Source organism: Cucurbita maxima, unplaced genomic scaffold, assembly GCF_002738345.1.
Source record: "Cucurbita maxima cultivar Rimu unplaced genomic scaffold, Cmax_1.0 Cma_Scf00024, whole genome shotgun sequence".
Lineage (NCBI taxonomy): Eukaryota > Viridiplantae > Streptophyta > Magnoliopsida > Cucurbitales > Cucurbitaceae > Cucurbita > Cucurbita maxima.
Genome location: NW_019272040.1, coordinates 159,123 through 170,654, shown reverse-complemented (window position 1 = coordinate 170,654; position 11,532 = coordinate 159,123). Strand labels below are relative to the sequence as shown.

Here is an 11,532-nt window from a genome sequence, read left to right as displayed (position 1 = left end):
GTTCTCCTCTACAAATCTATATGAATTACATATATACGTATTTATATGATGGACTTAAAACTCAAATTAAACGAGTTCCGTTAGAATTCACTGCTAACATATATGCTCGATTTTAGCCTCTTAGGTGTCATCGTCAGTTTACGATTTTAAAATATACCTATTATCAAAAAAATTCTATTCTTCCCAATTTTCAAGTTTATTTTTTTAATTATTTAAAAACAATTATTTTGCATTAATAATTAAATTCTCCCGTCACAATAAATCACTAATGTGAATTATAAACTTCAAATATTCGTAATAATCTTAAAAGTGGGGTTGGATTATAATGCTGGTTGATCGGTTGACCCAACTACAATAATGTTAACCGAACCCATCTAAATTTTTTATTTTTCAAGAAATTAAAATAATATTTAAAGTTGGGCAGATATTTGACAAAAGAAAATAATAATAATAATTAATTTTTTAGTGCCAAGTATTACACTTCATTTTATTCTTATTTATTTAATTCCAAATTCTTATATAATATTTCTACGAAAAAACGGTGAAAATTATATATCAGAAACTTGAACGTTCTTTAGCTTAGTTTATTTCGAGATTTCTCACAAAATGCAATTAAAAAGAAAGACGTTTAAGCTAGCTTGTTTTCATTTTTCAGTGAAACTATACGTGGGGCTAACGAATTTTAGGTTTTTGTTAAGAAGTCAATCTAGCGGTGCTAATATAGAACACGGCCAAATGATAAGAAACGTAGGGTGGATGTTGTTTATTTGTGTGTGGTTTGTTTTATTTTTGTTGTTCAAAATTTGTAGAGATGTAAAAGGTAAGGAAGTTGAGTACTTAATTTATTTTGGGTGGTATGTGGATATGGGAGGCCTCCATATCCAATGCATTGCATTTATTTATGGTCCCTTTTTGAGACCTTTTAATTAGGAGATATGCAATTCTTATAAATGGTATATAAAAATATAAATATAAATAACTGTTCGTTCCTCCTACCCAAATGGAAGTCACTGCAAGGTAGCGAAATTTCTATGGTTGAGTAATTGAGAAGAAATGTCCATCTTCGGTATAAGTAATAAATTTTAATTTTTGTTAAGTTTTTCTGAGTTATCTTATCCTCAATATCATTTTTTATTCGCTTGTGTTCTTAATTTATTTATATACCCTTCATTAACTCGGATGTCATAGGGCAAACTACCTGGGAACTAGGCCCAATACAAGTAGTTAAAAAAGACATGGGAAGTTGGGTGAAATGGTATCAAATACTTCTTGAACATGAGTATTGAAATTGCGAGCATCGAACATGAAGGCTCAAAATTCAAGTGATAGTATCAGGACCCTTAAGCTACTATTCTCAAGAAACGACGTAATCAAGTATGTTTGTCATTATAAGAATTTTTTTTTTTTTAATTTTAAAAATTTTAAAACTAGATAATAATTTTTTTAAAAATAAAAGTAAGTGATTATTAAATAAATAAATAAAAATAAAGGTTGTTAATTAAGATTTTTGCGTGTGTTTTTTTGAATAATGGAATAAAAAATTGAATTAAAAAGGTAATTCCAAATTGAATTGAAAGTCTTTGAGAGAGTGACGTGTACGCAAGTTGTTGGGCCTGGCGCCTCCGCTCCAAAATGGTTCCGTCTTTTTTTTTCTCGCACACGCCTGTCTCGCTGTCCCTTATCCATTTCCAATCCTTTTCCCTTTTAATTTTCACTGTAACAACACTGTATTCTTCTTCTTCTTCTTCTTCTTCTTCTTCTTCTTCTTCGCGACGCAGTTTCCTTTCCATTTTTGCCCTAATTAACTCTTTCCTCATTGTTGATGCCCAATCGAACCGATTTCTTTTAAAAAAGAAAAACCTTAAGAACCGGTTCAGTTCGGCTTAGATTAGACCGGTTGCCGGACGGAATCGTCCCCATCGGCGGCGAAACAGAGGCGAATACGGCTTTGTGAACAGAGTTCCAGACTATTTTCAAATCAACCTAATTCACCTTTTTTTAATTTAAAGATTCAATTATAAATTTTTCTAATTACTCAATCCAACTATTAAAAATATTTAAATATTTATATTCTTTATTTTAAATAAAAAATAAAATATTTATACGTTCAACATTTATATATTTATTTTTAAACATGAAATTAAAATTTACCATTCAATTTTAATATATATTTATGAGTACATAATTAAATAATTGGATTACCATTAATATATATATATATATATATATATATATAAATATAAATATACATATACATGTAAATCATATTATAAACAATTTATTTGTTTACCTCAACTTAACTCATTCTAGAAAAAGAAATATATATATATATATATATATAAAGCATATTATAAATCTTTTATTTTTTTAAGTCTGTAGTTTACTTAAACTTGACTCATTTAAATTTAAATGTATAATAATATACCATTTATTTTAAGTTAGAGTTTACTTAAAATTAACTCGAGATTTAGAAGTCATTTAATCTATAATTATTTAAATTAAATTTAATCTAAATGAGGATTAGTTTTTTTGAAAATGTTACCATATAAAATTATTATAATGATATTTATGTTCTTATACTACATTTAATCATGGTTGTAGTAATGCACTACATACTACAGTTTTTTTACTCACGCTAAAAAAAAAAAAAGTAATTTACTAGGAAATAGACCATTTCACGGTTTAACTTATCTCCAAGAGAAAAAAAAAATTAAATGTTAATGTTTTACATAATTTTCTTAATTAAGACCCATTAATGTGACAGTTCTTTGTTTACCCCTACTGTGAATGGGAAAGGATTAATGTAATTTGCTTTGATTAATAATGACTAATTATGATTAGTGAATTTAACCGGTAAATTCTCCCAAAATTGGTGGAGATAACAATAGAACCACACAAAAGAAAATAACAATAAATAAAGACTTATCAGATAATGTTCCAGACAGTTAAAATAAAAAAGTAAATGAAAAACGTCCATGTGGCCAAACCTACGTAGGCTCGAAATTGCTAACGATTAAGAAGAAAAATATTACACCTGGCAAATTGTAATTGGGTAAATAAAAAAGTTACAAAATGTTGAGAAGTGGAGGATTCCAGCCCTGTCTCACGTGACAAAATTTACCCTGAAGGTTGAGATTACAAAAGTAGCCTTAAGAAAGCGAAGCGGCAAGAAACGAAAAGGAAAGGGTAATAAGGTAAATTCAAGGATAAAAAAATGGGGTGCTTGGGAACACGCGCGAGCTCACCGTAAGGTCGTAATAAAAATTGAAGAGCTGACAGCTTTGAGTCCACGAAGTGTCCTTTTCACTTTTTTTGGTCAAAACAACAAACGCCATTAAAACACTATTATTCATTAAATATTAATATTAATAACTCTTTTTTTAATTTTTAATTTAATTTTTAATTTTTAATTTTTTAATTTTTTTTGCCCTTGCTATGGCTATGTGTTTCAAATCTCCGTTTCATCCCGCTCACATTCCCATTCTTACTTTACTCATCCACACTACTACTGTCTTTTTCGATCTTCATCTCGAGCTCCAATGGAGGTCTTGGAGCTTGGAAGATAGATTCAGGTTTTGTTTCTTGTTTGCATCTTTTTCATTTCGGAGATTGTTTGGTCGTCGCTGTGGATTAGGGCGGATTGGAGTTGCTGTTCTTCAAGATTTTTGGGGATGGGTTTGATTGATGCGTTGGAATGATGGGTTTTCTGGGGGATTTTTAGCTCGGTGGTTTGGGGTTTCTTGAGGATTTCTGGAATTTTTGGAGAAACATGTGGAATTTGGGTTTGAATTATTTCTTAAACGATTATGTAATAAGGAAATGGATAATCTAATAATCTGGACTTAATGCAAGAATGTGAATTACACTTTGAAATTGTTTGTGGAAGCAAGACATTTTGTAGATCCTTTGATTTTGCCGCTTTTTTCTTCTACATTCTTGGAGACCCTGCACCTTGGTTACTCTTATCTCCAAATTTTCTTCACAGTTTTCAAATCTTAAGATTTTTCAACGGATTTTCAAAGATTGGTCACTGCATTATCAATGAGTATGGTGGATGTGTTCCTTGAGGTAGTAAATTTGGAGAAATTTTTCATATTACGTCCTTTCCAGATTTGTTACCTGTTGGCATTTCAAAAATTACAAGATCATTGAAGCTCATTGGTCTTTTAGATTGGTTAAACTAGCATCTTTTACTTTGAATTTCCTGTTGTTCTCTCAATCTTTATCATTCCTTCAGAAATGGCCTTTGTTTATCACTATATGTGGTGAATCTCATGGCTCTAATCTATTGTCCTGTCATCCAGTGCTGTTCCGATGTGATCTTAATCGGGGCTTCTGAGTAATGCTACATTTCTGATAGTTATGCCATATGTGAAAAGCGTGCACTATGCACTATTTTTTTCTTTAATCGAACAGTCCTGTTGAAAATGGCACTCTGTAATCTATGGACCCGTCATTTAGTGCTTTTTTGTTTGAATTTTAAACATTCAAGGGTAGTTATACCATGTAAGAATGTTTTGAATTTTGTTTAAACGAAAGTATCTTCGAAAGCTTTAAGATGAACAGAAATGGTGTTAATATCACTATTTGAGAGCTATTCATTTTATATCAGGTTTTACTCTGATGCATTTGGGTGATTTAATCTTCTTTGAGACCTCCAAATATGAGAAAAGAAGAAAATCACATCAGGGTTAATATTGGAGAATTCCCTGGTAGAATTACGCGTGCTCGGGCTGCTGCATTTAGTGCATCAGCACAGCTGCCTCCAAGAGTACCTGCGCAACAACAAGAGAAGCGGGTTGCACAAGCTAATCGGAAAAGAGCTGCTTCAGAAGAAAAGAGCTGCCATTCTATTGATAAATCATTACGACCATATAAATGGAGGGCCGTGCTTCAGGATGTCAGCAATGTATGCTGTGAACCTTCATACTCGAAATGTTTTGATACAGCTAAAGTTCAGGTTAACGAGTTTTCTTCTCCATAAGATTTTATTCTGGATATCTGTGAGCCTTACTTGCTTTGAGGACATAATTATGCAGCTTTGTTGTACTTGGACTTACCTTTTTCTTTAACAGGCCAATTGTAGTAAGCCGACTATCAGAAACCGTTTCAAGAAGTCCAAAGGAGCTTCATCAGTTTGTGTGGCTAACTCCAAAGTTCCTCTTGACCGTACAACCGAAGGAGCCTCATCAGTTGATGCGGTTTACTCCAAGGTCCCTCTTGACCTTGGAACAGAAAATGTACAAGAAAATGTCAAATCAAAAGCTAAGTTGAAAGTTGAACATTCAAGTAATTCTGAAGACCATGGGACACATCATCAGGTAGGCGGTGGTATAAAGGAAGAGGTCACAAGTTATCTTCGGGATGATAATTCGAGATCTCTAAGTCCTTTAGAGTCTCAGAATTTTCAAAATAAAGGTAATTGTTTTTAACTTTTTGTTCTCTAAACTTTAACAGACAGATAACTCCCTGAAGAAGCAGGAATACAGCTAATTCAGCTTTCTATTTTATGTGTTAGACTCTTTTCTAGACACATTATCCCCTTATCCTTATTTATATATATAACCTAGATTCATTTCACTAGATACAGAGCGCTGTAAGCCGATGAAAGCCGTAATTCTACAACTTATTCGTTAACTACAAAAGGAAAATAATTAGTATGGTTTGCTTAAGGCCATTCAGTTAAACAAAGTTGGTTTTACTCTTCAAAAACCATGATAGTTAACCTGCTTTAGAAGCCATGTTTGGAGCACCAATTTGATGGAGTCTCTATTGGGAATACAAATAAGAGACTTGCTGTTTGAGTTTTCAGGAAACATCTGAAACAACATTTGAATCAATAGTTGACTTTAGAGTTTTCTTCTTTATGATAAGATAATTAAATCACATTGAAGTTCTTACATTCAAGTATGAATAATGTATCTCCAAACATATAAAACTGCTAACGACATATATGTTGGAAATGGAAACATCAGAGAAAGTGTTGCCTCTGGGGACAAGAAGCAACCTGGACTTTACGGACATCGATCGTAATGACAAAGATGCTCAACTGTGCACTGTCTATGCCCGTGAGATCTACAACAATTTACGTGTTGCTGAGGTATGTGATATTGATTCTGTTTTTTCTATCTACTTTCTGTTTCTCTTTTTCATATGGCACTTTTGCTCATGGACGGTGGGAATTTCAGGAAGAACAAAAAGGATCTTGCACCTATTGCATTGACCGTAAGCAATACTTTTTCAGCATAAACGTGATCATATTGACCATAAGAGGCTTTCATAAGTTGCGATTCAAATAAGAAGTGCTAACATCAACAATTTAGTCCTGCATTTTTCTCTGTCCGATCGTTTCGGGTTTATGTGATCTAAGAAAGGTCTTAATTATAAGGATGTTACTTCTTATTCTTAGCAATTTCAACATTATGCGATTTAAAAACAGTACCAAGTAGTCCCCTGATGGGTGCAAGCGATCAAAATGACCCTAAAATTATAAAGCTTCATGTGTTGAACTGTTTGAAGATGTCATGTTTCCTCCTGTGGAATGAAGCATTAAGATTCCCCAATTGCTATTCTTCAACTCAGCTAATTGACCTTGCATTTAGTTTAAGCAGTCTGTTTGCAATGACAAGCAAAATTTTTTGTTCCGAGTTCTGATTCAATCAACTCATAACCTTTGTGCTAGGATGATGTGATCATTGTTTTTGTGCCTTCAGGATATGAAAGTTTTTATTACAAAAAAACTGAATGTACTTGGAATGAAGTATTGTTTTCTCAACTGATTGTGTTTTCCTCTCCTTAGCTAACCAGAAGGCCACGTCCAGATTTCATGGAAACAGTGCAAACAGATATTACCCAAAGCATGCGGGGTATATTGGTTGATTGGCTTGTAGAGGTTAGTATTGCTTCATTAAGCCTTTTCTTAATCCTCTCTTTCTTTCTTTCATTATATTTCTGTTATCTCCAAGTTCTTCCAAATTTCTTAAATTTTACTGAACGTATACCTCGAAAGATCGAAAGTTCCAATGAGAATTCATCTTGAAGAAGCACAATTAAAATGGTTGATCCAAAGTTCTTGATTTCAGGTATCGGAGGAATACAAGTTAGTACCAGACACTCTCTACCTAACAGTATTTTTCGTCGATTGGTTTCTCTCCCAAAATTACATCGAGAGACAAAAGCTTCAACTGTTGGGTATCACTTGCATGTTAATTGCTTCGTAAGTTTCTCAGATCTAGAGCATATTGTCGATGTACTTCATCCAAAAGTTTAAATTGTGTTCTAAGATGAGTGATAGACTCTTGCTATCTACCACTTTTGATGATGTGATGTGAACTAATTTATTATTCACATACGAAGTATCTTGCACATATCGTTTAATATGAGAACTCAAAGCTCATACCAAAAGTTTATTTTAGCTCTATTAATTTGAATATGAAGGAAGTAACAACGGTGGTCCTTGTGTCCGACAGGAAGTACGAAGAAATTTGTTCCCCACGCGTTGAAGACTTTTGTTTCATCACTGACAGCACCTACACAAAAGAGGAGGTATGACATATTTGCCATACAAGATTGTGGATCGTATATTGGATTAATTGATGTTAATCATTTGCTTGATGAATGTTCAAATGGTTGATTCCAGGAGAAAAGAAAGGGCAATAATGAAAAGAGTGAAATGGGAAGGAAACGATATTATTTTTTAACGTCATAAGTAGTACAGGATGTTTACTGCTCTTTGGAAGAGAAACATATCAGATATAAAATGATTTGTTAGCGTGGTCTGCCTTAAAATAGTGAACAAATCCTAGACTGAACTTACCTAGTCCTATGGGCACGTTCCACCAGATCATTATTTTACGTTTGTTGAATTGAACTTAACAGCAGTAGATGGTTAGATATATTGTAATGCCCAAGCTCACCGCTAACAGATATTGTCCTCTTTGGGCTTTCACTCAAGTTTTTTAAAATGTGTTTGCTAGGGAGAAGTTTCCCTTTCGGGGCCCAGCGTTCTTGCTGACACACGTTCCCTTCTCCAATCGATGTGAGACCCTCCAATTCAGCCCCCTCATGTCCACCCCCCTCATGGCCCAGCGTTCTTGTTGGCACACCGCCTCGTTTCCACCCCCTTTTAGGGCTCAGCCTCCTCGCTGACACATTGCCCGGTGTCTGGCTTTGATACCAACTGTAATAGCCCAAGCCCACTGCTAGTAGATATTGTCCTCTTTGGACTCTCCCTTTCGGGCTTCCCCTCAAGGTTTTTAAAACGCGTCTGCTTGGGAGAGGTTTCCACACCCTTATAAAGAATGTTTTGTTCTCCTACTAAACCAATGTGGGATCTCTCAAGAGCTCATCGTTTTCCTCTAAAAATCTGGTTAGGGCCGGATTTGGACTGTTTAGGAGTTTGGAGTGTGCCTACTCTACAATAGTAGGTTTCTCCTTTTGTTCTCTGCTATTTAAAAGCTTCTTTGGTGATTTTTCTTTAGGTTTTGAATATGGAAGGTCAGATATTGAAGCATATGGGCTTTCAGCTTTCTACACCAACTGTAAAATCTTTCCTCAGGTAAGTTTGCTGTGCCAAGCTGCACAAGCATGTCAGTGCATATATGAATTCGTGTTTATATAGGTACGGTGTTCTTATTTACGCATGTTTCTAAATTTCAGGAGATACGTTCGTGCTGCACAAACGACTTTCAAGGTAATAATGAGGTCGTTGTAATGCATTGCTTGATAGTTTTAAGAGCTTCTTTCCTTCTCTAGATAGGCAAAGCTTATGTTTCTTGACTTTCATTGATTTGCAGACCCCTAGTCTTGAACTTGAGTGCCTTGCCAACTATCTAGCCGAATTAACACTGGTCGACTACAGTTTCTTGAATTTTCTTCCCTCGGTCATAGCTGCATCAGCTGTATTTCTTTCCAAATGGTCGTTGGATCAGTCGAGTCACCCATGGGTATGCATTTTCCCTTCGATTAGTCCTAAAATGGTTACTAGACTTGCTAATCTCATTCTCTTTCTGACAGAATTCAACCCTGGAATACTATACCTCATATAAAGCATCAGACCTGAAACCAACTGTTCTTGCTTTACAAGATTTACAGTTGAACACCAATGGTTGTCCTCTCAGTTCGATTCGCGTCAAGTATCGACAAGAAAAGGTAAATGAGTATTAGAATAAGTTTATGAGAAATCAGATGTCGTTACTTGGATATGCCGTGTTTTCTCACGAACAGTTGTCTTAATAACAGTTCAAAGCCGTCGCAACTTTGTCATCTCCAAAATTACTTGATACGCTATTCTGAACCGTGTGTTAGACGAAGGCCAACCATCCACAATTTGCCAACAGTTACATATATACTTGATATAGAAGTTAGAGATTCTCCCAGGAGTAGATACTTTTTTTGCCATTAACTCTACATGTTTAAGCCGATGTCTAATGTTAATCCTTACCCTTTCCCTATTAACATTCTTTCTCTTCACATTTTTTTGAAGCTTCTGTTTATAGTTCTGTGACTTTGGTCATGTTCCTCCCCGATTGATGTCGTGGCAGGCGGAGATTGGCACTTGAATGTACATTGAGAGAAGGAAGCTTTGTCTATAAGACCATGTAGAATTGCCTTGCCACCCAAGATTTCTTTTATGTATTTACTGCTAATCTTGTACTTTGATTCACTTTGCCAAAGTTTGGTACGTCTGTTTTGAGACAGGAAAATTCTTAATGAATTGTTTCACCAGGCTTATGTCTTGATTCTCCCTATATCCATAGTTTGGTAAGCTTTGGCAGAACTTTGGGCATTGTATTCTGGTGTTGTTTTAATAAACTGAATAACTTTGCTCTGCTTCTGCTACTCAGTTTCTTGAGGAATTTGAATTCTTGCTATATAAGGGAAAGTTTCAGTGTAGGGTTGATCAATGCAATGAGACAGACAGAGCACCACTGCTTCTTCTGATCTCTCAGACACTGACAACGAACAAGAGAGAGAAAGTGTCTTTTTGTGTCTGTCATCCAAGAACTCAGCATGAACAGAAAGTTAGCATATCAGCCACAATTAAGCATAGCAGAGTTAGAGGTTGTTATGTTTGGTTAGACGAGGTGCATGCAAGTTAACTCAGACGCTCGTGGGTTGAATGGGTTTTGGGATCTGGTTCAAAGGATCGGTAGAGGAAGAAAACTGGGCTTATTCTTAAATAGAACTGACATTAATCCACTTAACGAGACGATGGATGATAGTGTGACAGCCTAACATAATAGCAGTGTATATTTAAGAATAATATTTTATTTTTAGGGAATTCAAAATAGAAATTTAAGTTCAGTGTATTTTAGGAAAATATTAAATTAAACTTTTATGAAAAGTTGGCAAATGGACTGGCTATGAGTAGATGGGCCGATTGTCGGCCCAACTCTTAACTTCAAATTATAGTGGGCCCACGTGGCCCAACTTTTAATCAAAATTTTAATAGGCGGCCCTACAGTCGTAAGGGTTCTAACCAAATGTTAATATGGACCTTTTCTTGGCATATGAAGCCCAAGGGTATTTCGGTAGTTTTATCTTCTTCTCCGATTTCTCATTCCTTGGACTCTAAAAGCTTATACATCTCTGTCACCGTTCGCTTCATCGACTTGTTAGAGAGAGAAAGAAGAGAGAGAAAGAAGAGAGAGAGAGAGGAACTCTGATGCTCTCTTTCTTCTTCATTTGCATGACTTGAAGATTTTGTTTAGGAGTTGCCAGTTAGAGAGAGAGAGAGAGAGAGAGAGAGAGAGAATGGGGAGCAATACACTGGTGGGATTTCAGGACCATCTGAAATTAGCGAGGGAATATGCTCTTGAAGGGCTGTATGATACTTCGGTAATCTTCTTTGACGGCGTTATTGCTCAGATCAACAAGTAATCTCTCTTTCCTTCTCTGGCTTTAACCAATTTCCTCTCTAGAACTTCAAATTTCTCGTTATCTGATTTTCGATCTTTTCTGATATTTCAATCTGTTAACCGCTTTGAATTCGATTCATCTTGCCTTCTTCATACTGTTTCAATCTCTCCTCTTATCTTTTATAGTCAGATTGTTGTGATTTTTACTTTTTTGGGTCTGCTACGAGTAATTTGAAAGAAATGCGTGGTAAAATAAAAGAAAAATATTCATTGTTTTGTTATTGTGCGGATGTACTGAATAATGTAGAGGTGGCTATTGAGTCTTTTTTTTCTATAGCATTGGAATGCCGAACGTATTTCAACTTTAAAGTTTGAAGAAGATATGGTATCGTTTCTTCCTATTTTAGGTAATCGAAAATCCGTAAACAATGGTCCACAATTCCCTGCGTTGGCTTGTTCTAAATTAATTTAAATTTATTGTTGAAATTTGAGAGCGGCAGAATGAGATTCGAAGAATCATGATGTCTTGGTAAGAGCATAACTTGTGGAAGTGGATCATATTTTGGTTTGTTGGTTAGTGAACATACAATGCCCTGTACACTGCCACCAATTTAGTTTCTAGTTTCCGTGAAGGATGCAAAAGCAAAAGGGATAAAAAAAAAAAAAAAAAAAG

General features: G+C 34.8%; 2 protein-coding genes across 2 annotated transcripts in view; both read left to right on the top strand.

The window, feature by feature from the left end:
* The first annotated feature begins 3,457 nt into the window (after positions 1 to 3,457).
* Positions 3,458 to 9,730, top strand: LOC111497583 (cyclin-A2-4-like). Its single transcript, XM_023148415.1, has 12 exons — positions 3,458 to 3,572; positions 4,613 to 4,960; positions 5,076 to 5,418; positions 5,976 to 6,100; positions 6,800 to 6,892; positions 7,083 to 7,216; positions 7,470 to 7,545; positions 8,481 to 8,557; positions 8,659 to 8,692; positions 8,796 to 8,945; positions 9,016 to 9,150; positions 9,241 to 9,730. Exons 2-12 carry the CDS (start codon positions 4,664 to 4,666, stop codon positions 9,292 to 9,294), a joined length of 1,518 nt encoding a protein of 505 aa, XP_023004183.1. The 5' UTR covers positions 3,458 to 3,572; positions 4,613 to 4,663; the 3' UTR covers positions 9,295 to 9,730.
* Positions 9,731 to 10,590: 860 nt separating this feature from the next.
* The window catches only part of LOC111497582 (katanin p60 ATPase-containing subunit A1-like), a 5,636-nt gene continuing 4,694 nt past the window's right edge, over positions 10,591 to 11,532 (top strand). The window contains exon 1 of the mRNA XM_023148413.1: positions 10,591 to 10,877. Coding sequence (XP_023004181.1) covers positions 10,756 to 10,877 — 122 coding nt within the window. The 5' untranslated portion in view covers positions 10,591 to 10,755. The remainder of the gene's footprint in view (positions 10,878 to 11,532) is intronic.

Coding starts and splice junctions, on each gene's coding strand:
- LOC111497583 (XM_023148415.1), top strand. CDS start 4,664: ATGAGAAAAGAAGAAAATCACATCAGGGTTAATATTGGAGAATTCCCT. Junction 6,101..6,799: donor ACAATTTACGTGTTGCTGAG/GTATGTGATATT, acceptor TCCTCTCCTTAG/CTAACCAGAAGGCCACGTCC. Junction 8,693..8,795: donor CTGCACAAACGACTTTCAAG/GTAATAATGAGG, acceptor ATTGATTTGCAG/ACCCCTAGTCTTGAACTTGA.